This window comes from Triturus cristatus, chromosome 10 (assembly GCF_964204655.1).
Source record: "Triturus cristatus chromosome 10, aTriCri1.1, whole genome shotgun sequence".
Classification (NCBI taxonomy): Eukaryota; Metazoa; Chordata; class Amphibia; order Caudata; family Salamandridae; genus Triturus; species Triturus cristatus.
The window spans coordinates 159,874,296-159,898,467 of record NC_140593.1 but is presented as its reverse complement, the minus strand read 5'-3'; the positions used below and the strand labels follow the sequence as shown (position 1 = coordinate 159,898,467).

Here is a 24,172-nt window from a genome sequence, read left to right as displayed (position 1 = left end):
GTGACAGGCTTAATCGGTATATACATTAAAATATAAACACCGATAAATAATTAATATATAAATGTATGAGTACTACCTGCATTATGTCTGATTAATAAAATTGTGTAGGCTAAAGAAGACCATAGTGTTTTAAAGAACAGAAATAGCTTTGTGAAATGCTCATGTACAAGTCAGAGGGTTTTTGGCTTACTCGGAACCCCCCCATTGGTAGTCCACCGCATGGCCCTCATTAAAGGGCTCTCGCAGGGTACAGAAACAAATCATTCTCGCCCCCCAGTCTTGCATCTCTAGCACTCACCAACAATGAGCATTCTAGAATGCTGCTTTGTTTGGTGACGTCAGCTTGTATTTTGAGACCTTTAGTGACATCATTCACTGGATAGTCCCTTTAATAGGACAACAAGTCATCCTTTCAGAATCTGAAAGGAATTGGGTGCTACTGTCAGTCAAAACTGGCAACGTATGTCCCGGCAGCCAACGTCGCCATGCTTTTTGCCCTTTAAAACTCTAAGAACAATTTTGTCCTAACATCCTCTGCACATAACTGTGGTATATGCACCTGCACAATCCTGTTTAGTTTATAGGACCAGGACTTACTGGGCTGCATGCTATGTTGCATATGTTTCAGAACAGCTGCTGTTTGATTGATTGATGAGTATGAGAAATTGGATCACATCATATCAAACATGCGGTGTAAACTTCACTTGCCTCCTGTCAGTATAGGGTCCTGCTTAAAGCCTGGGTCGTGGGGTCAGATGTACAAAAATTAGGAATTGCGTTTTCCAAATTGCAATTCATTCAGAATCACAATTAGGATATCGCAATTCCTCATGAGCTAAAGACTTATTCTTAAAATAGTGATTCATAGTGGGGTCGCAAATCAACCTACCTTATGAAAATTAAAGAGGTAGGTCGTAATTTCTGACCCACTAGGATTCGCTGCCATCACAGAGATGGTGACCGGATGGAGTCAGCAGACAAACATGTTTATGATGGTGTTAGAAAGGGTAGACGGACCGGGAGGGTCGGCCGGGGTCAGGAGGAGAGGTCTCCGGGGAGAGCCGTCTCCAGCGATCGTACAGACAAGTAACTTCCCCCCCCCACAGACAGATACCACACACGGATAAGGTTCAGTGTTCTTTATAAGCACTTCTTAAGGTACGGTTGAATGGTACAAGGAGGTCTGGACTCCGGGGTCCCCTCGATTCAAGTCTCTCAAAGCAGGGTAAGGGGTAGCGGGACAGTCTGTCTACCAGTCGGGTAGTTTGGCTGAGATGATGCGTAGCTCACAATCCTCGAGCTTGGGTGGTACGGGCCGCGGCAGCGCCAGCAGGTCCCGCAAAGATGGTCGATGTACGGTCCGCGGCAGCGCCAGCAGGTCCCGGTGAGGATGGTCGTTACAACGGGCCGCGGCAGCGCCAGCAGGTCCCGACGAGGATGGATGTTGTGGAAGGCCGCGGCAGCGCCAGCAGGCAGGACGATGGTTCACAAGAGCGGGCTACGGCAGCGCCAGTAGTCCGTCAAGGCTGAGTTCTCTCGGTGTCTCTCGACTCCAGGATACAACTGCCTTCCTGCTCCGGAGTTGCCCCAGTTATAGGGCAGGCGCCCTTTGATGTCCGGACCCTCGCACTTGGAGGTCGGAGGGCCCGGGATAAAGGTGTCCAGACACCCAGCAGGGGGTGGAGCCAGCGCCTGGGGGAGCTGGAGGCGATCGGCACCTGGCGGGGGAAGAGCTTTTGACACTTCGTCCTCCCATTGACCTGCCAAGTGGTCCGCTCACCTCCCGGGTGGATGGTGGTGCCGGGATGTCGGGGCCGGCCAGGCCCGGGGTTAGGGTCGGGGCGAGGCCACGCGGCCTCGTGGTGCAGGGCCCAAGATGGCGGCTTGAACCGGCCGGGGGAGCCGGTGGGGCTGGGCCCCGTGATGAGTAGAGGTCCGAGGGCAGAAGATCCGTCGGGAGACGGGGTACAGGTGCTTTTCGTGGATTATGCCTGGTGGGCCGGAGCTCGGGCCCCGTCGTGCGGGGAGGGAGTAAGCCCTTCGTGTGGCCTGTCCAACATGCGTCCCCCCCAGCTGAAGGCGGGGAGAGTCACCCATCTCCTTGGGGACTCTCTTCGTCGAGGCGGAAAAAGCGGGACAGGCCATCCGCGTTGGCGTGGTCTTGGCCTGGTCGGTGCTCCACAGTGAAGTCCATTCCCTGCAGGGAAATGGACCAGCGCAAGAGTTTCGGGTTCTCCCCCCGCATCTGCATCAGCCACTGCAGGGGTCGATGGTCGGTTTGTACCCGGAAGTGGGTACCGAAGAGATAGGGCCGGAGCTTTTTGAGGGCCCACACCACTGCGAAGGCCTCCCTCTCGACGGTGCTCCAGCGCTGTTCTCGGGCCAGGAGACGTCGACTGATGAAGGCCACCGGCTGGTCATGACCTTCGGGGTTTAACTGAGAAAGGACGGCTCCGATGCCGTGGTCGGAGGCGTCGGTCTGTACCACGAATTCCCGACCGTAATCGGGGGCCTGGAGCACAGGGGCGGTGCACAGGGCGGCCTTCAGCTTCTCGAAGGCCGCTTGACAATCGGGGGTCCAGTTAATCCGCTTCGGTTGGTTCTTGGACGTGAGACCCGTGAGGGGCCCCACGATGCTGCCGTAGTCCTTCACGAACCGCCGGTAGTAGCCGGTGAGCCCCAAGAAGGCTCGGACCTCGGTCTGGGTGACGGGGGGCTGCCAGGACTGGATGGCAGCAATCTTAAGTTGTAGCGGGGCCACCAGCCCGCTTCCCACTTGGTGCCCAAGGTAGGTCACAGACCCCTGGCCAATTTGGCACTTGCCGGCCTTAATTGTGAGGCCGGCCCGCTGGAGGGCCTGTAGGACCTCTTGGAGGTGACGGAGGTGGTCGGGCCAGTGGCGGCTGTAGACAGCGATATCGTCCAGGTAGGCAGCGCTGAACTCTTCGAGCCCCGCCAAGACCTGGTTCACGAGGCGTTGAAACGTGGCGGGGGCATTCTTCATGCCGAAGGGCATGACCTTGAATTGGTAGTGGCCATCGGGGGTAGAGAAGGCTGACCGTTCCTGAGCCCTGGGTGTGAGGCCGATCTGCCAGTAGCCCGCTGTTAGGTCGAAGACACTGAGGTAGCGGGCGGCCCCCAGCCGGTCGATCAGCTCGTCGGCTCGGGGGATCGGATGAGCGTCGGTCCGGGTGACAGCGTTCAAGCCCCGGTAGTCGACGCAGAATCTCAGTTCAGGTGCGGTGCCGGGGGCAGCGGCTTTGGGGACCAATACAACCGGACTGGCCCAGGGACTGTCCGAGGGCTCGATGACCCCGATTGTGAGCATCTTGGCCACCTCCTCCTGTATGCAGGCCCGTACCCGATCTGGTACGCAGTAGGCCCGGTGTCGGACAGGGGGACTGTCCCCGGTGTCCACGTCGTGCAAACACCAAGGGGTGACCCCGGGGGTGAGGGAGAACAGGGTAGCGAACTGCAGCAGGAGGTTCCGGCAGTCCTGGCGTTGCTCCGAAGTGAGGGCGTCAGAGAGCCGGACCCCGTCCACGGAGCCGTCATTCTCCTGAGTCTTCAGAAGATCCGGGAGGGGTTCGGAGTCTTCCTCTGCCCCACTGTCCGTAGCCATCAGGAGGCTGAGTTCTGAGCGCACAAAGTGTGGTTTGAGTCGGTTGGTGTGGAGGACCCGAAGGGGGTTCCGGGAGGTCCCCAGGTCGATGAGGTAAGTGACGGGGCTTTTGCGCTCGACCACTTTGAAGGGCCCTGTCCACTTATCTTGCAAGGCACATGGTTCGGTGGGGGACATCACCCATACTTGTTGTCCAGGCTCGAACTCAACGGAGGAGGCATTGTGATCATACCACTTCTTCATGTCCTCCTGGCTGGCCTCGAGGTTCGCCTTGGCCATCTCTCTGAAGCGCCGGGTCTGATTGCGTAGGGCCAGGAGGCATTTGAAGACGTCTGGAGGGGTCTTTAGGGGGGCCATCTCCCAACCTTCTTTTACTAGGCTGAGGGGCCCTCGCACAGGGTGCCCGTACAGGAGTTCGAAAGGGCTAAAACCGAGGGACTTCTGGGGAACTTCGCGGTAGGCGAAGAGGAGGCACGGGAGTAGTACATCCCACTGGCGACGGAGGGGCTCTTCCAATCCCCCAATCATCCCCTTGAGGGTGCGGTTAAAACGCTCCACTAGTCCGTTCCCTTGGGGGTGATAGGGGGTCGTGAATCTGTAGGTGACCCCGCATTGTTGCCAGAGGGACTTCATGTATTTGGATATAAAGTTCGTGCCTCGGTCGCTGACGACTTCTCGGGGGAAGCCTACCCGGGAGAAGATCCCCATTAGGGCCCGGCCAACCACCGGAGCTGTCACGGTCCGTAGGGGCACCGCTTCGGGGTAGCGGGTGGCATGGTCCACCAGTACTAAGATAAACCTGTGTCCTTGTGCCGTGCGGGGGTCCAGAGGCCCCACGATGTCTATCCCCACCCTCTCGAACGGGGTGGTGACCACAGGGAAGGGTTGCAGAGGGGCTTTCAGCTTCCGACCACTCTTCCCGCTGGCTTGGCATGTGGGGCAAGATCGGCAGTGGTTCAGGACGTCGTTCCTCATTCTCGGCCAGAAAAAGTGGGTCACTAGGCGGCTGTACGTTTTATCTTGGCCCAGGTGTCCAGCCAGGGGGACATCGTGGGCCAGGTTGAGCAGAAAGTCTCTGAAGCGGAGAGGTACCACCAGTACTCGACCGGCCCCCAGCTCGGCGATTCTTTGCTCGCTGTATAGCAGGTCGTTATCCCAGTAGACCCAGTGAGTTCCGGTGGAGTCCCCTGCGTTCTGGGCGCTGGCTTGTTGGCGGAGTCCCTCGAGGGAGGGACAGGTCTTTTGTTCCTGGCGGAACTGTGCTTGGGTGGGCCCCCCCTCTTGACGCCACTGAGCCAGGTCAGGAAGGTCCTGGGGTTGTGCGTCCCCTTCGGCCGTCGGGTCTGGGAGGCTGGCCTCGTCGTTGTCTTCTACTGGGGCGACTGGGGGCGGAGGTGCTGGCCATTTTGGTTCTTCTGATCGAGGGACGGCACGGGCGGCCATGGACCGGGTGGTTATGCAGGCCCAGTCCGGGAGGCCCAGCATCCCCAGGTGCTCTCTTCTCTCAACGGTGGCCCACGGGGAACTCTCGAGGTCATTCCCCAGGAGGCAGTCCACGGGGGCATCGTCCCGGACCGTCACCTTCAACAGGCCGGAGACCCCTCCCCATTCGAATGGAACGCAGGCCATTTGACACATACTTTCAGAGTTGTCTGCCGAGCGGACGGGGCAGAGAATGTTCGGCAGGATCTGCTCGGGCTTCACCAGGTGACAGCGGACGGCCGTCACACTGGCGCCTGTGTCACGCAAGGCCTCGGCTCGCTGTCCATTAATGGTCACCCACTGACCGTATTTCCTGGTGTTAGCGGGTAGGGGAGCCCGCGGGACCATGTCTCTTCCCCCTAAGCACGCCAGGACCATGGCGGCCGGTTCCCACTCTTGCTGGGCCGGCTCATACTCCTCTGGTTCCTCCAATGATCGCTCTTCCCCCAGGGCGGCGGCAGCTACCTGGCGGGGCTTGGGTGTTTGGTTCTGCGGGCAGCTCGGGTCATTGGCGTAGTGGCCGACTCGCTGGCATCGGTGGCACGTGACGTTGGCTCGGACCCCAGGACGCCACGGGGGGTTGCCCCAACCGGCCGGAGCCGGGGTGCTGGCCAGGGGTGTTGCGGGCAAGGCGTCTCTCCCTCGCCCCTGGCCCCCTCCTCCTCCCCGAGGACGGTGCTGGCCTTGGTTGTTTCTGTTCTGTTCGTGTGGCCCCCTCCGGCCCACTCGGGTGCTTTCCCATCGGTCAGCTTCGGCGGCGAGCTGCCGGGGGTCAGTCAGCTTACTGTCGAGGAGGTGCTGCCTGAGCTCGACGAAGCAGTTGTTTGACAGGTGCTCCCATACCATCAGGTTAAAGAGTTGTTCGTAGGTGGTGACCTGGCTCCCCTTTATCCAACCCTCGAAGGCACGGCTGAAATAGTTCACGTATTCTACCCAAGTTGTACCTGGGATCCGGGTGCAATCTCTGAACCTCTGGCGGTACATCTCGGGTGTGAGGCCGTAGCGGGTGAGGAGGGCAGCCTTCATGTGGTCGTAGGACGACATTTGGTGATCTGGGAGCTGCAGTAGGGCATCGCGCCCCTCGTTGATAAACCTCCCCCAGAGTCCGGCTCCCCAATCACTCCGGTCGATCCGGTGGGAGGTCATGGCGATCTCGTAGGCTTTAAACCACTGTTGTATGTCGTCTTCTCGGACATACTCGCGGACAACATCCTTGGGGATGTGGACTTTTTTCTCGATTGGCCCCGGGGTGTGTGGTCGCTCAGGCACCCCCAGTTCTTTATTCTGTTTCCGAAGTTCTATTTCCGCCAGTTTGCGCTCGTGCTCGAGCGTTATTTTTTTCTCCTCCAGCTCTCTCTGTCTCTGCTTCTCTTCTCGTTCATCTCGGAGCCGCATGTGCTCGAGGTTGAGTTTCTGTTCAGCTAACTTGAGTTCCCCATCCATCTTGAGTCGTGCCATTTCCAACTCGTGCAATCTGGTTCTTTCTCTTTCTCGGATCTCCTCCTGCGAGAGGCCCGTTCCCCGCTCCTCGGGAGCCGTGGCGTTCCCCTCTGGTGTGATGCTGCTTTGGTCGGAGGGTCCGGCGACCCCAGTTTCTGTCCACGACTCTAGGGCGTGCTTTAGGTCATCTTTGGTACTCAGGCCGGTGGTAGCAATGCCAAGTTCTATGCAGAATTGTCTCAGTTCGCGGTGGTTGTATTCTTCTAATTTATCCATTTGGAATTTCTCGGTGGAGTTGCTATCTTTGGCTGACATCGTGTTGTTGTCGTGGGGTGAGCTACTCTCTGTACGATTACGCGTTGATTCGGATCGCGCCGCTGGCCACCAATGTTAGAAAGGGTAGACGGACCGGGAGGGTCGGCCGGGGTCAGGAGGAGAGGTCTCCGGGGAGAGCCGTCTCCAGCGATCGTACAGACAAGTAACTTCCCCCCCCCACAGACAGATACCACACACGGATAAGGTTCAGTGTTCTTTATAAGCACTTCTTAAGGTACGGTTGAATGGTACAAGGAGGTCTGGACTCCGGGGTCCCCTCGATTCAAGTCTCTCAAAGCAGGGTAAGGGGTAGCGGGACAGTCTGTCTACCAGTCGGGTAGTTTGGCTGAGATGATGCGTAGCTCACAATCCTCGAGCTTGGGTGGTACGGGCCGCGGCAGCGCCAGCAGGTCCCGCAAAGATGGTCGATGTACGGTCCGCGGCAGCGCCAGCAGGTCCCGGTGAGGATGGTCGTTACAACGGGCCGCGGCAGCGCCAGCAGGTCCCGACGAGGATGGATGTTGTGGAAGGCCGCGGCAGCGCCAGCAGGCAGGACGATGGTTCACAAGAGCGGGCTACGGCAGCGCCAGTAGTCCGTCAAGGCTGAGTTCTCTCGGTGTCTCTCGACTCCAGGATACAACTGCCTTCCTGCTCCGGAGTTGCCCCAGTTATAGGGCAGGCGCCCTTTGATGTCCGGACCCTCGCACTTGGAGGTCGGAGGGCCCGGGATGAAGGTGTCCAGACACCCAGCAGGGGGTGGAGCCAGCGCCTGGGGGAGCTGGAGGCGATCGGCACCTGGCGGGGGAAGAGCTTTTGACACTTCGTCCTCCCATTGACCTGCCAAGTGGTCCGCTCACCTCCCGGGTGGATGGTGGTGCCGGGATGTCGGGGCCGGCCAGGCCCGGGGTTAGGGTCGGGGCGAGGCCACGCGGCCTCGTGGTGCAGGGCCCAAGATGGCGGCTTGAACCGGCCGGGGGAGCCGGTGGGGCTGGGCCCCGTGATGAGTAGAGGTCCGAGGGCAGAAGATCCGTCGGGAGACGGGGTACAGGTGCTTTTCGTGGATTATGCCTGGTGGGCCGGAGCTCGGGCCCCGTCGTGCGGGGAGGGAGTAAGCCCTTCGTGTGGCCTGTCCAACAGATGGTTTTCAGACAAAGCAATTTTTTTTAATGCAGCCCCATTTCCTTAAAGGAAAATGGGATGCGTTTAAAAAAAAAAGAAAAGAAAACGTTTTTGTTTCATTAGGGGCGAGCCTGCATGGGCCATGCACTAGTACATGCGCTCTTGCTTGCAAGACACTGTTGTTAACAAAAAAGGGGTTGGAGCCCGCCCATTACTTACCATTCGTTGACATCATTGGCACTCTTCTTTCCAGACTCATAATTGGCCAGTGGATGCCAGACGTCACTTCCTGTCTCTTCTCTGGAGCAAGGACCAAGCACAGACTGATTCCTCCTGATTAGTGTCCATCCGTTACTTGCACTGTGATGGTGGTACTATTTGGTTTCCCGTGTTGCTTCTTCAGAGCTCCCACCCACCCCTTTACTATGTTGCAAGTGTACCTATGCACGTATTTAGTTTTTTGCTGTCAGCGTACACTTATCACTGAGCATGTATAGATCTGTGCAGTGTACAGGTGGCTCTCACTATAAAAGTTCAGTGGTGCACAATAAACAAACGCTCAACACTCCGACCTACTTAGCCCTGTAATGGAATCCGCACTGCCCAACCTTCATTCATGCATCAAAGTGCATGCACTCAGTTCTGTGCCATGTTCGTCTTCTCAAGACAGTGCATGCATCTGGCAGAACTTTCCATGGATTCTCGACTTGCCGTGCTCTTATCTCTGAGTTTTATATACCTTACAGAAATGTGATGTTGACCAGCATTGTCCCTGTGCTTGTACAATGTGCAAGAATGAGTACTCAGTCTCCTGCCAGTGATGTAATTTATTTATTTATTTAATGCAATTTTATATAGCACGAACATTACCCGAAGGTGTCAGAGCGCTTTACAAAAGAACCAGTTGCGTTACATAAGGACTTTGGATTACATGAGTTACATAAGACATACAAACAGGAAAAAAAATGCAAATGTACAAGGTGTAAAGTCACTCAAGGAAGAGATATAAACAGGAAAAAATTGCACATGTACAAGTTGCAAAGTCACTCAAGGAAGAGATACAAACAGATAAACTCTAAAGTCACAAAGGAATGGTAGTAAGTACAAAGGTCTACTCCATATACTAGTGGTTAGAGTTCTGTATATACAAATAGTAAATTCACACGATTACATTTTAACAGCGATTAAGCTTGGACAATTATATAATCCATATATATATATATTTAAGACAGTCCAGCAAAAAGAGAAAAACGATCGAGGGTCATCAGGAGGAGTCAGGAGGGAAGAAGGAACTGAACAAAGGTCAAAGAAAATGGCAGGTCCGGGTCGTGGGTATAGACAGAGACCATCTCCAAAAATGGCGGGATGCACAAAAGTCACCAAAGTCAAGAATCCAGAAGAGGAACCCAGAGAGCAGGATTCCATTGAGTAGAGTCAGAGGGGGGACGCAGCCCCCAACATAGCAACAACATAGCCCCTAACATTGGCCCCCGCAGCTCCTGCTTTGCGGGGGGGGGCTAGCACTGCAGGGGGCCTACTCAGCCTTGGCCTGAGAGCTCCAGTTTCGTTACGGCACTGCTTGCCTTCTGGGTCCCTGCAAAGCCAGACCCGTGGAAAGATGTTTCAGCTGATACAAGCGTTGGCATAGCTGCCTCTCAGACCCCAACCAAGATTGGCACAATTTAATGTCTATTTGTATATATGAGGTGGCATTAAACCTGTAATGTCCTAGGTAGATAATAACGCCATTTGATCCTGACTGCTTAAACCCTGCACTGTATGGTTACTCGTCCTAATTTCCGCTAAGGTGGGATAATTAGACTCCTCCCGTAAGGCTTGATTCTGCCTGTCTTCGTCGTGGCTTACCCCAGTAAGCGGAGTTGCAATTTGCGGCCTGGTAGGCATCATTATCATCTGTTCGTTGTCAGAGCTGGTGGCTGGCCTCGTTGTTTGGAAGGTTGGAAAGAGCTTCTGCGGCATAGGTGTATTTGATTCTGAAGCGATGTCTGAGACTGCCTTTTTAGCGGTGTAGCCCCTATCTGGTGCCTGTAAACGCGACTGGAGTTCCTTTGCGCGTTGGCGCTGATCTTTTTAGGTCTCGCCTACGCGGCGCGCATGCGCTGCTTAGGAAAAAAGATCTTTTGAGATCGCTTCGGCTTTTCAGCCAAAAACGTGCACGCGTTCCATTGCCTTCAATGGCAACGCGTGCACGTCTGGAAATTCACTTGCGGGAGCGAGTGGCGCCATATGGTAGCAATTATAGCTCCCGCAAGTGAATCGTGCAGCCCCCCCATCTCCCCCCTGCTACCGCGTGAGGTGCGCAAGCGCCTCCCCCTGCTGCTGCGCGAGGCTTGCGCGCTTGTTTTTTTTGGCTATGGTTACGAAAGAAGGATTAAGACGCCTGTAAGAGCCACCCTAGAAAACCTCCTTCTCCTACCACTACCAATTTTTGGTGTCTTCCACCCCTTTTCAATCTTTAGAACGGATTTACTCATGCTTTTGACAGGAGTAAAACTAAGTTTCCAGGGTTGAAAACTTCCTGCAAATGCCTTGTGATCACTACATGTCTCAATTTCGCAGGCGTTTACCTGCTTTGGAAAGTTTCTATCGTCTGACGGAGGAGAGAGCCTGAACAGCTGTTCTGTGCTCGGCACAGGGCTCTCAGATTACCACTGCAAGAGAAAATGAGGGTTACAATTACGGACTCGAGGACCATATTTGCAGTAGGCGAGTGTTTCTAAGCCCAGGCTGCTCCAGGTGAATTCGCCACGAAGGCCTGGTCCTGGCATCACGTAGGAGACCAGTGGAAGCAAATGCTGGGGGTGCTTACTGGTGCAGTCAAATACAGCCCTGGCAGCATATGTGTAGGGTTTTACGGTTAGATTAACTACGGCTCAGTGCTTCGAATCTGTGGCATGAAGCGTTGTGTGTAATCAAACAATTGTTATTAATTAGGGGGTTTGAAGCCATGAAATAACGTGGAATAAAGAACACACGCATTGTATTTTTGTGTTTCCAATTATAAGTCATAAGCGCCATGTTTAAAAAATATATAAATGAGGAATCCTACAAGGCTGTGTATATTATCGTTATATTTTTTAAATAAATCAGAAGTTAACTGAATATTGTTTTGCTTTGAACAAACTTTGTGAGCATTGCCTTGTGTGAGTAGGTGAGTGAGTGTTAAAATTGTCGGTGGTCTGCGTGTGAGAACCCGTGTCTGTTTGAGGGTGAGGCTGTTTGAGTTTGCCTGTATGAAAGTCCTTATGAGTTAGCTTGAGTGGGACTGCATGTGTGTGTATGGATGCATGTCTGCGTGTGAGTGCTCATGGTGAATTTTGAGCGTGGGTGAATGCGTCTATGAGTTGTTAAGTGTGTTTATATCGGTTCTTCTGTGAGTATGTCCGGTCCCTGTAGGTCCCTGGCTTGCATTCTCATACAAGATTGTGATTACATGGGGGCTGATGGAGGGATGCGGCGTATGGTGTGTCCCAGAGAGACAGGCAGGCATGGCCTTGAACCCTTTGCACAGAGCAGCTGTCTTTTTTTAGACTTGGGCCTCTTTTTCTCTTCACGTTCTAGAATTTGCATATTTATAGGGGGTTCTTTCAAGACCCGGAAGTGGCAGCTTTGTGTAGGTCTGTTCTAGCTGAGGACTGCACTCTCCCTGCTTGCTCTTGCCTTTCATTGCACCTGCAGGTCGACAATTCTGCCCACGCTTGATAACACCATGTAATGACAATTTGGAATGGCGTCGTCGCCTTTGACTCCTTGCAAGCGGCATGTGGGACCTCGGTGTGGGCAGGCATTCAAAACGGAAGTGGATAGCCTGTATGGAGGGGGAGCGGCGCCTTAGACCCGAGAAAGAGCCCGCACAGGCCTCGCCATCCGGCGTGCATTCCCAGATGTGCACTGGAAACAATTCCCCATGTTAGGGAAAACAAGTACTATTGATGTAGGTAATTAAACCCCTCTTATGGCTGCGAGTCTTGGTGGCAAATGCTACGTCCAATCAGGAGTTTGAGTGGAACTCTTTCCAATTTATAGATGGCTAAATTGACCCTTTTGAACTCAAACGAAAACTCACCTGTGGCGAATTGAAAACCCATGTTTTTATTAAATAACTTAATATGTGGTCTTTTTTTAGATATGCTATAGTTAATATTTTGAAAGGGCAGTTTGTTTAATCTTAACATCTATGTAGTACTGCAACGTCGGCAAGGTCATGGACGCAATAGCTGTAGTTGTAGCTGTGATAATAGTATCATATGTATTTTGAGAACTAAAAGGATTGTATCCGTTTTCTGCAATCCTCATTCTTATTTCTCATTTTCTGTTTGCATAGTCGCACTTTAACACTTTTTTCTTGTCCCTATGTAAAGCTCCCTGGCGGCACTGTGCTTTTTACACTGTGTAATTCTTCACATTAAAATTAAATGAAAAACACACTGGTGCAATTTGTGGGATAATATCAGACCCTGGAAGAGGTGGAATCCTTCAAGCTCCTAAAATCAGTGCAATGTATCAGGGCACTGGATAATTAATTGTAGGGGTTGTGGGGGCTCATCAGGGGTAGTAAGTTCTATACAAATGCAATTACAATTCATTGAAAAGGAGATATGTGAGTCCATAGGAATTGAAATCGTCCTCCATAGTACCGCGTCCTTTTCATTTTAGGTGCCTCACCCGCCTTTGAAAGTTTCAGAATGTACCTAATCAGCCATAATATAATGTTTTTGCTTCCATTACCATAGTTGTTTTTGTGGCCCACTCATACTGAGCGTAACAGAGAGGTCCATTCTGTGCAATGAATGACATTTGCACAATAGTCAGAGGAGCAGGGTGGGTTGCATAACAATTGATTTGATGCAATACTTCATGCAGAGTTTTTATTCTAAGTGCCATATTAACAGGCGCGGTTGTAGCTCAACTCAGAGGTTCTAGAAGAGTCCACATACAATACAAAAGCAAGCATTGGCATAGCCAATAGGTCTCGCTTTTGGGACCTTATAAGTATTTAGTTATGCAGCACAATATCCTTGGTGCAACAACTTCAACTGTTGCATGGCTAAACACTTATAAAGTCCCAAAGGCGAGACCTATTGGCTATGCCAATGCCTGTTGTGTTTGAATGCAGTTCCCCGCTATGGCCAGTTTTGAAGAGGTGGGGGGTATCCATTCCCGCTATGTTGGCACTTTTGGTGTTTGTTGTAGTAGGAGTGGGGTGTCCTCCTTCAGGGGCTAATCCGGGGGCACTATCCTCTATATATTGGCCCCACTGCGGAGCTAAGTTTCTCTACTATAGGAGGACATGAGCACTTCGCCGTTTAGTGGCTGTTTGTTGAATCCAATTTACCCTCCAGTTTATGTATTTTGACTGTTATCTCAGTTATGGCTATTACTACTGCCTGCATTGTGTCCATTTGGATTTCCATTTTTTGCGTCTACCATGAAAGAGCATTGATTTAAGCCATCAGTGTCTTGTTTATTGAGGATGAGAGGGAATTTTGTTGAGTGCACCCAAACTGAGGTATATAATAGGTGTTGCGGTGGGTGTGATCCCCCTCGGTGCTGTTATCTTCCAACCCCAGGGGGTATTCTCTTATTGAAATTATAAGACTGCAATGATGGAGGGGGTTGTGTCGGAAACAGGTCACCATAAAAACAGCTTCCTTGACCCTGGGAAAGTTCATCAGTTTTTCTTTCTGTGTTATTAATGATAACTTGCAAGGAGACGAATGCTGAGGATATTTCAATAGCTTCAGGTTGTTCGTGGCCTATCTCCTTCTCTAGGGAATACTGTCCCAATGGCCTGTCAATTTCAGTAACTTGGACGCGAGGAGAGACTCCATAGTCCAAATTCCCCATGTAATGTGTAATTTGTTCCTGCCCCTGTGCAGCTTCTTGGTGTTGGGGTAATTGATCTCCATGTAAATTTGAAGTCAATCGGGGCAATGTAGATTTGTCACACAGCTGCCCCTTCGTGAGAGCTTTCAGTGGAGTGGGCAGTGGGGTAAAGTAGCTGCAAATTGTCAAGGTGTGGGGGGCAGGAGGTGCAGCAGGTGTTGACTCACACAGGACTTGTGTGTCTTTGACTAATCCTTGTGTAGAATGGGTATTGCAGGTGGATTTTTTAATCCCTGGTCGCTTTTTTGTCATTATCGGCTTCTGTTACAGACTTACTTATTTGAATTTATTGAGGTGGTTCGTGTCTTGCAACTTAAAAGGTCATTTGTAGATCAGCTTCCAAGTGGATGAAAAACACGTACTTTTTTAATGCCGGCAGACGCTTCTCCCCCCTCCCCCCCTTTGTATTCCAGGCCTTCTGAGGTAAGTTTAATAACATTTATGTATTGATCTATAAATCCGTGTGTTGGGCTCTTGCTGAGTCGTTATTAGGAGGGCTGGATCCAGGAGGGGGTCTTACGGGGGTCCTATTGTTCCAATATTTAGTGAGCTTTGTGGTGGATTGTCCCATGAGCAGGCTTGGGGTTGCTCTTGCTCCTGCCAAGGAGTGTGCACCAGGTGCAAGAACAGGCAGCCGACAGCATAGGCAGGGGGGCGCACCCAGTCCACAAGCTGCACCCAGACCCAGCTGGGCTCGGTGATCTGGGGCTCAACCAGGGCTGGACTGGCCGTAGCAGGCACTGAGCATTTCTCAGGTGGACCGCCAGGGTGGGGGCCGGCTTCGGACCCCTGAGGGTGGGCCACCTGTAAGAAAAGCAACTGCGAGTTTTACGTGCACCCCGCGGCAATCCCAAATCAATTGCCAGGAACGGTTTGCATTCCCAGTCCGGCCCTGGGCTGAACTCGGGACACACCCACACTGCAGGGTCTAACCCTGCTTTAACCTCGCTGAGCTCCCTCTTCAGTCCTTCTCTCCTCCAAATTAAGTTCCGTGTGGGTGCCTATCCGGGCTCCAGTGGGGCTTGTGAGCTTTGTGGCTTGATGAATTGAGGGCCAGGGAGGTTGCAAGGTGGGTACAGAAGGGTGCAGAGTAATGTCCTTTTCCCACCAGTTTCCCACCAGTACTCACCTGTACTCCTTCTTCTTTTTTTCCCCAGGTTCCAGTTGGTAGGAATAGGTAGCAATAGCTAGAATGGGCCGGCTGGACCGGCCCAGACTGGGCTGTGGACTGGGCTCCCCCCTGCCTCCAATGACTCTCAGCACAGGCTGGAACAGCAATACTATGAGAGGCCGAGGTCGGGGGATCACAGAGTATCGTACTCTAAGGACCTCTGGGATAGGGCACGTACTAACAGAGAAGCGATGCAAGCCGCACCAGCCTAATGCCGACTGCTTCTGCCTGGAAATGGGTACTGTCGCTAGCCTAGCCATACCGCTGCTCCTTCCCTCTGCTCCCGACCGGCTGCAATCACCAATCTGTAGTCATCCAACAAGGCCTGCCACATCCATTAGGGCCGATGAGCCGGTGGTGGCTGATGAAGCCAATGAGCCAGTGGGGGTCGATGAACCCAATTGGGGGCTGGTGAGGCAGCAGTAAGGCAACGGAGGTCCTTGAGATTGTGATGCGCTGGATTCGGAGAGGAGAGTTCGCCACACCCCTCCTCGCGGCTCAGAGACCGCGTGTGACGTCACAATTCAGACTCAATCAATCAATCAATCAGCAGAGCAGTATGGAGCTCTTGTTTGTACAGTCTTATGTGGGGCTCACCCTCAGTTACTTTGCGTCACGGGTGTACAGAACAGCAAACCAGAATCATGATATTTATCCATGTTATATTGGTAAAAATGGGAGGCTGGGCTTCTTTAGTGTTAGCAGCTGGTGTGCAGACAGAATATCGAGTAAAAAATATCGAGTCATAAATATCGTGGTTCTGAAATATCGACAGCAAGAATATCGTGCCCAAGAATATCGACTCTAGGTAAGTAATATCGATTTTAAAAATATCGAAGAGTTTAATATTGTTTGCAAAAATATAGTTTTGTTGTTAAAAATATCGATTTTTAAATTAATGTTATGTATTTTAGTATATATTTGTGATGTATGTTATTGTATAAGAATTGTTTTTTTTTAAATATATGTGTTACATTTCTTGTAGTTATTATTTTTTGTTTATTTGGATTATGCGTTTTTATTTCCGTAGAAGGTTGTTGGTTTTTAGGGGAATAGGGTGGAAAGTAATTTAATTATATTAAATTAATTGATTATTTTTTATTTATTAATATTTGTTTAACGAGATGTTATGGTGTTAAATGTGTAAAGTAATTTATTACTAATTAATTAATAATTGGTTGTTAATTGTAATTAATTAGTTATTAATTATGGTGATTGTATAATTAATTTTAGGTGTGTGTTGCGGTGTTTATAGGTGTAAAGGGTGGGAAATAATTTATTTTTAATTGATAAATTAATAATTGGTTGTTAATTAATTTTAATTAATTAATTGGTAATTAATTATGGTAATTGTGTAATTCATTCTAGGTGTGTGTTTTGGGGTTTATAGGGGTAAAGGGTGTTAATTAGTTCATTTTTTATTAATAGTTTTTTGTTAATTAATATGAATTTAATTAAACATGTATTATGGTAATTGTGTAATAATTTTAGGTGTGGGTTGTAGTGCGTATAGGGTTAAAGGGTGGGAATTAATTTGTGTTTAATTAATTAATATATACTTGTCAATGAATGTTAATTATTTTATATTTATTTTGGGTAATTGTTTATTTTATTTTGTGTTGTTTTTATTTTTAAAGGGGTAAAGGGCGGGTATTAAATACATTTTAATTACTTTCTAATTAGTTGGTAATGATACTAGTTTTTAATTTAAAAATACGTTTCAATTGTTTTTATTATTTTATAGTTTAATTCAGGTGTGTGTTGTGGACATTATAGTGTTAAAGTGTATGTAGTTAACTAAGGTTTGTTAGTTTATTTTTATTAATAATATTTTCTTAATTTATTATTAATTATGTTAATTGTAAAAGTAAATGTATTTAAAAATGTTGAAGTGTGCTGTTATTGGGGTGGTGTTATAGAGTAGTAGATAAAATAAATAAATGTATGTATTAATTAATGTTTCTGTAAGTATTTTCTAGTTTAAAATATGTATTTTTTAAATTATTATTTTATTTTATATAATATTTATAGGTATTTGTTATATGTAATTAATATTACAATACCTTTTTATATATTTAATATCTTTGATTGATTTAAAAAATATATTATTTATTTCTTTTCATAAAAAAAGTGTATATATATATATTTTTTTTTTCAACTGTTGGAGTGTGAATAGTAAGTTTTGCCTCTCCGCTATGCAACACTTTCCCTACTGTTGTACTCATTGGAGTTGGAATAGTAAATGTAATTACTCAGCTATTCAACACTTTCCCTACTTTTGCACTCACTGGAGTTTGAATAGTAATTTTAACCCCTTCGCTATCCAGCACTTTCCCTACTGTTGTACTAATTGGAGTTGGAATAGTAAATTTAATTACTCCGCTATCCAACACTCACTCTACTGTTGCACTCACTGGAGTGGGAATAGTAATTTTTACCCCTCCGTGATCCAACATTTTCCCTACTGTTGCACTCACTGGAGTGGGAATAGTAAATGTTACCCCTCCGCTATCCAACACTTTCCCTACTGTTGCACTCACTGGAGTGGGAATAGTTAATTTTACCCCTCCGCTATCCAACACTGTCACTACTGTTGTACTCACTGGAGTGGGAATAGTCATTTTTGCCCCTCCGCTATCCAGCACTTTCCCCACTGTTGCACTCTTTGGCGTGGGAATAGTAATTTTTGCCCCTCAGCTATCCAACACTTTCCCTACTGTTGCTCTCACTGGAGTGGGAATAGTAATTTTAACCCCTTTGCTATCCAACACTTTCCCTTTTGTTGCACTCACTGGAGTTGGAATAGTAAATTTAATTACTCCGCTATCCAACACTTACCCTACTGTTGCACCCACTGGAACGGAAATAGTTATTTTTACCTCTCCGCTATTTAACACTTTCCCTACTGTTGCACTGACTTTATTGTGAAATGTATGTTTAAATATTTATTAATAGTTTAATGTTTTAATTTATTATAGAATGTTGTTTTTTTAAATTTTAAATTATTGCTATATACTTTTATTTTTTATATAATCTAATCTTTTAACATATATTAAAAGTAATAGTTTATTCATTGTTTTAAAGTAAATATATATGCATAAATAATTGTTTGTGTGTTTATCTTTTTTTATTAAGTTTATTTGTTATATTTTATTTAAATGTATATTACATTTATTTTATTTTGTTCAAATAAATGTAATATATATTATTTTATATTTATATAAAAGTTGATATTTTATACATCTATATTTTTTACACCGATATTTTTTAGTCGATATTTGTGCACTTTCCTGTTTAAGTATAGGAGTCAATATTTTTGTTGTCAATATTTTTTCATCTATATTTTTTACATCAATATTTTTTACATCGATGTTGTCAGTGAGCCTTGGCAGTTAGATAGTGAAACATTGTCTCTCCTCGTCTCTGCTGAAGCAGGCAATGTTTCGAACTACAAACATGGTCTTTTAATTTGTCAGTGGCTAGGTGAGGTGACTGTTGCTGCATTACTGTATGTCTTTTTTGCACCAAGAAACGATAGCGTACATCACATGTGCATGTATTCTCATTCCGATCGGGTCGGAAGGGCACCGAGCGCGATCCGGCCGGAAAAACTACAAGCCGTACGCGTGAGCGAGCAAGTACGATGCGAGCTACGTGAGATTCACCGACCGAGTCGTTTCTGGGTCCGAACCGCTCCGTACGTCTCGGTCGGAAGCTAACCGTGGCGTGCAATGGATGCGATTTACAACTGAGCCAGTACGATGCACGCGTCGAACAGCCTGTGCGAGCCGGAATGTCTGGCTCGCAAAAGCTCCCGGAGTCGGACTTCGGGGGTCCGCGTCGGACCCCCTGACAACCGCAGCCCTACGACTCGGACACAGGGGGAGACCTATGGGTCTCCCCAACATAGGCATGTACGGTGCGGATGGCACTGATGCGTACCCGCTGTAGGGGGCGCACTTGTTCGAGACGTACCCATTCAGTCAATGGGAGAGCATGTACGCGTCGTACAACTGGCTCCCATTGACTTCTATGGGAGTACGGCTAAACCAAGTCCGACAGCATAAATCACATCGTACTCACTCGGTCGGACTGTAGGGGTCCGGCTCGGTCGATAAACACTCCGGATCCGACTCGGTCGGAGTGCTTTCCGACCCGGATCGGAATCGGCCCCTCTCTGTAATACTTCATGCTTAATCACAGCGAGACATATTGCACAATGTTTTGGGCATGTCTTTGGCCATGTAAGACTTACTACATGGAACATCTTCCAATCACACACTCCAAAAAAGGAACCCACTGCAAGCTGAACCATTTGAGGGGTATGAAGCATTAGATAAGTACTGAAGTGCAATACAGCGCAATACAAAACGCAACAGCACAGAATTTCACGAGGTCTCAATACCAGGAACAGAATATGACACCATGTCATCAGCTACTATTAGAATAGATAGCGCAGATGCGTGACCGACTGATAATAGCCTCTGCACTATGTATACCCAGGGCCACTGGAATTATACAGCAGGAGGGGGCCAAATTATGTGGCAGGTTTTAGTAAATTATGCAGCACAAAAAGGCAAATTATGTAGCATAATGCGCCACATTTTGTAATAGTATTACTTCATTATTTAGTCATTTTTAAACTTGGTAACGCTGCCTGGGCATTGGTTGCCCCTCACTGGTGCCAGTTTAACACCCAAATATAGCAAAGAGCAACAGAAAGGTGACCAGTCCAGTATTACAAAGGGCCTTCCTGCACGTGCCAACAGTTGTCGCTGCATTGTTAGTAACTTTTGAACCTTTTGAGCAAGAAACAATTTTTTTGTTAAAATATGCAAATTATGTGGCAAATTATAGATTATGTGGCAAAACTGGCAAATCTATAATTATGCGAAAATCGGCACACAATTGCATAATTCTAGTGGCCCTGTGTATACCCTACGAATAACAAAGTAACAAAGTAAATGTTACTGACTAAATCAAAATAAAATCCACAACCAACTGACACCCCTAGACACAAATAATCAGACCATGATGCAAGTAGAATGTTCTCCTTAGCTGTTCATTAGGCACACAAACCCCATGGGATCCAGCAGAATCTAGTTCTAGTTGGTCAACTGGAACTCTCACAATGTTGAATGTGACTCTGCTGTGGATCCCTTTGATCGCTGCTAGGTGTTGGCTGTCCCTCAATATATCTCCTTGCACCCCCTTGATATTTCTGTTGTCCCACATGCCTTGTCCCGTACCCCTATGAAAACATTTGTCACTTTAAAGCAGGTGCAGTAGCATCCATTTGAGGGGTCACTTACCTCCCTAATGCCAGTGTCTTCCGGGTGTCCTGGGATGTTGAAATCTATACCACACAATCTCTTTGTGCTGTATAACCAATCACCGTCTGTTACAGAATTCATCTATTGGAAAAGAGCAAAAATAGAGATTAGTTCTCAGAGGCTGACAGGATGCAGTACTGCTGCATCGCTAACGCGAAGCACTGGAACTCTCAGCAAACATAGGCATCACATTAACATCGTTGTTGGACAGTATCTTCAGATATGTTATAGTGCCCTAAATCTGTGGCCATCTGGCTTGATTCATAAAGGACCTCTGCACTCGTGGCAGATGCCCCCCAGTCATGGAGGAGTCTCCGCATGTCAGATAATTCTGCATTAGTGCTGGGTAATTGTGCAATGACATTTGCACTGACAACCACTGCAAAACACACTTTTGCATCTGGAAACCAGTGCAATTTTGTGCTAGTCATCAAGGCTTGTGCAAAACTGGTCAGCAGATATTTTAAATTTTCATGACATGCCTGGCTCAAACCCACATCTTCCTCTGACCTACAAAGTATTTCCTTCCACTGAAGGTTTTAAAATGAGTTTGATCTGAGTGAGTTTATAGTACTCCATGCAATGTTCAGAATTACTGGACTCTGCTCACAACAAAAGGACACGCTCAAGACCATGAAGAGCATCCACTCAGAAGCCCTGTTGGATCCTTGCCGGAACTACATCTTCCACAGAGCAGCCCCCCCAGCTTCGCTGCACCATCAACTGCTCATTCGAAACCACCACCTTCCCCGAAGTCTGGAAACACGCAGAAATCACCCCCTGATGAAGAGGCCATCCGCAGATCAAACTGACCTCAAGAACTACAGACCCATCTCCCTCCTCCCCTTCCCAGCCAATTCATCGAGAAGGCCATCAAAGCTGATCCTCTCCCTAACCACCTAACCCCAAACTGCCAGAACCAACTTCCAAAGTGGAATGAAGGATGTTGGTACCTGGATGAAAGATAGCTGCCTCAAGTTCAACTTGAACAAGACTGAAGTACTCATCCTGGAACCCACCCCTTCAGCCTGGGGCGACTTTTGCTGGCCAGCCACTTTCTAATCCACCCCCCCCAACGGACCACGCATGCAACCTCAGCATCATACTGGACCCATCGCTCACAATGAACTGACAAATCGATGCAGTTTCCCCAGCCTGCTTCCACGCGCTCCTCCTCCTTCAAAAGAAATTCATGCAGATCCCCACAAAATCCAGAAAGATGCTCACACACACACTCATCACCAGCAGACTCGACTACGGCAACGCACTCTACGCCGGCGTTACCCAGAAACAGCTCAAGAAACTACACATTGTCCAAAATCCTGAAGCCACATCACACAACACCTCTGACAGCTCCACTGGCTCCCATGCCACAAGAGAATCACCTTCAAGCTCCTCACACATGCCTACAAAGCTCTCTACAACGAAGGATCAGCATACCTGAACCACATCTCGCATCCCACGTACCCGCCAGGCAACTCCGTTCCACCCAACTCGCCTTAGCCTCCGTCCCCAGGGTCCACAAGACTAGAACCGGAGGAAGATCCTTCTCCTACCTAGCCGCCAAGATCTGGAACAACCTGCCCCTCCACCTCAGGCAATCTGCGTCGCTGACCCAATTCACGAAGGATCTCAAGACCTGCCTCTTCGAATAATCCTATACCCACAAGGACCAGCAGTCCCCCCCCACCCACCCAGCGCCGTGAGACCCACACGGATGAGTAGCCACGCTATACAAGTCCCTGATTGATTGATTGATTGATTGATTGATTGATTGATTGATTGATTGATTGATTGATTGATTGATTGATTGACGAGGCCCTGCTAGCAAGCACGATATGAAAAGAACTTGTTGCAAAATATCCTTATGGGCCAACTGGGACATGTGGTACCAAATTCATGACATGCCCATAGGATTAGGCCAAGGACCGTAAAAAATAACTCAGTTATCAAGTTCAAAGTGTCTCGATTTTAGGAAAGGCAAAGATACTTTATTTTATCTTCTGCTTTTAAGAAGTTTAGATGCATGTCTTAGGGCCTCATTATGAGTTTGGCAGTGCGGGAGCGGGACTGCCCTGCTCCTTCACCGCCAAACTAATGTGCAAACTGTCCGCCAGTTCAGGAGTTTTCTCCTGTCTGGCAGGCAGTTCTTTGGCATTCCCAGGGCGGTGCCTATGAAATAGGCACCGCAATGGGAACATCAAAGGAAGTACCTGCACTGCATGGACCGCTGCAGTCCATGCAGTGCAGGTGCCTGAGTCAATGCACACAGCTGGGCACATCTTGTGCCCCCCTGTGTGCATCCACATGACGTGAGGCACCAGGGGGCCTTGGAGGGCCCTCTTTGTTTCCTCACCGCCACACTATTCATGGCGGTCGCACGGTCATGAAAAGTGTGGTGGTGAGGAAACTCGTAATAAGCTTGGTGGGGCCGAATCTCTGATCCCTGACGGACACGGTGGTCCCAGGGCGGCCCGACTGCCTTGGTCGTAATGGGGCAGTTGGAAGACTGCCACCACTGAGCCCGCGAGCCCCGCCAGACTCGTAATATGGCCCTTTGAGTGTACTCCTTTCTTAAAGAGACAGGAAGGAGCTGACCCGGAAATCTGTCCCGTTTATTCCGCCTATTTGCTTCGTCAGGATGAATGTGATTGTTTTCGCTGTGTCTTATATTGGCAAGGATGTATTGTACTGCCCTTTATGTTTTTATGCAAAACCGAATAAAAATAAATTGAACTTGAACTACTTGATTCAGTTGTCTTAGATACCGGGTGCACAACATGGAAAAGGAAGGAATAAATCGCCCCATCATTTGGACTCGTGCACCTTTTCTCCAACATTTGCGCAAAAGCAAAAATACCCACTGATATCACTTAGTTCAAAATCACTACAAATGTCAATTTAACATTTGCCCGAGTCAAATCTATGTTATGCAGAAAATGATAATCCGGTCCTCTTTTGTCAAACCCTGGAGCGAATAAATCATCGTTGCATCGTTCGTGTCCTCGGTACATCAGCCCTGATAGCTGCAGCTTTGTAAAGTTACAACGTGTTGCGTGCAGGAGTTCCTGCACCTGCGTGACAAGCCATCCAGCATTCACATATTTTCTCTGAAACGAGAAAAATTCTCCTCTTCATCCACGAAACATCTGCCTTGTTTTCATATTGCATAAGCGTTGCACCACTGCAAAAAAATGGAGTAAACTCGTCTTGCACGTTTTTGCTGTTCGCACATTAGAGAAAGGAGCATACAGATGTTTCCCCAGGCTATGTTTTCCACCCAGGCAAAAATAGAGGAAACAGATTATAAACTCAATTACAAAAATATGAATTATTTATGTACCACTTCTAAATCACAGTACTACAGTATTTAACAAAATACTGCTCTGGCGGGGGTATCTGTTATTAGTAAACACCGGTCTATAATTAAACTGCTGCCTGGTGCAAGTAGAGAGGTAGTAAAACAACAACATGCTAAGCGTCTGTATTAAATTACTACTTCCTTCCTCTTTTTAACTGACGTAACAGGGAAAAGGTGAGTTAAAGTAGGAGAAATGGAAGATAAAAGTAAGACAGAATAGAAGAAAGAAAAAAAAAGAAAGGTGTAGCCTCAGCACATCAGTCTTTGCATATTTAAGCACATCATGGACCACAAAGCAGAAAAACAATTTGGTCGAACGTATAGGAAATTGTTGCCCCTGGCAGGCCTATGTGCTGTTTTTTATTTTTTGCCAGTATCACAAATGCACCGGTGACCTCTCTAGTTTTAAGGAAGCTCAAGGG

The 24,172-nt window shown here is 48.6% G+C and overlaps 1 protein-coding gene across 1 annotated transcript in view; it reads right to left on the bottom strand.

The window, feature by feature from the left end:
* LOC146789139 (uncharacterized) overlaps nucleotides 1-24,172 on the bottom strand; it is a 512,431-nt gene that overhangs the window by 281,315 nt on the left and 206,944 nt on the right. Inside the window, exon 2 of the mRNA XM_085630715.1 lies at nucleotides 20,369-20,470. Within this exon, the coding sequence (XP_085486841.1) occupies nucleotides 20,369-20,470 (102 nt within the window). The remainder of the gene's footprint in view (nucleotides 1-20,368; nucleotides 20,471-24,172) is intronic.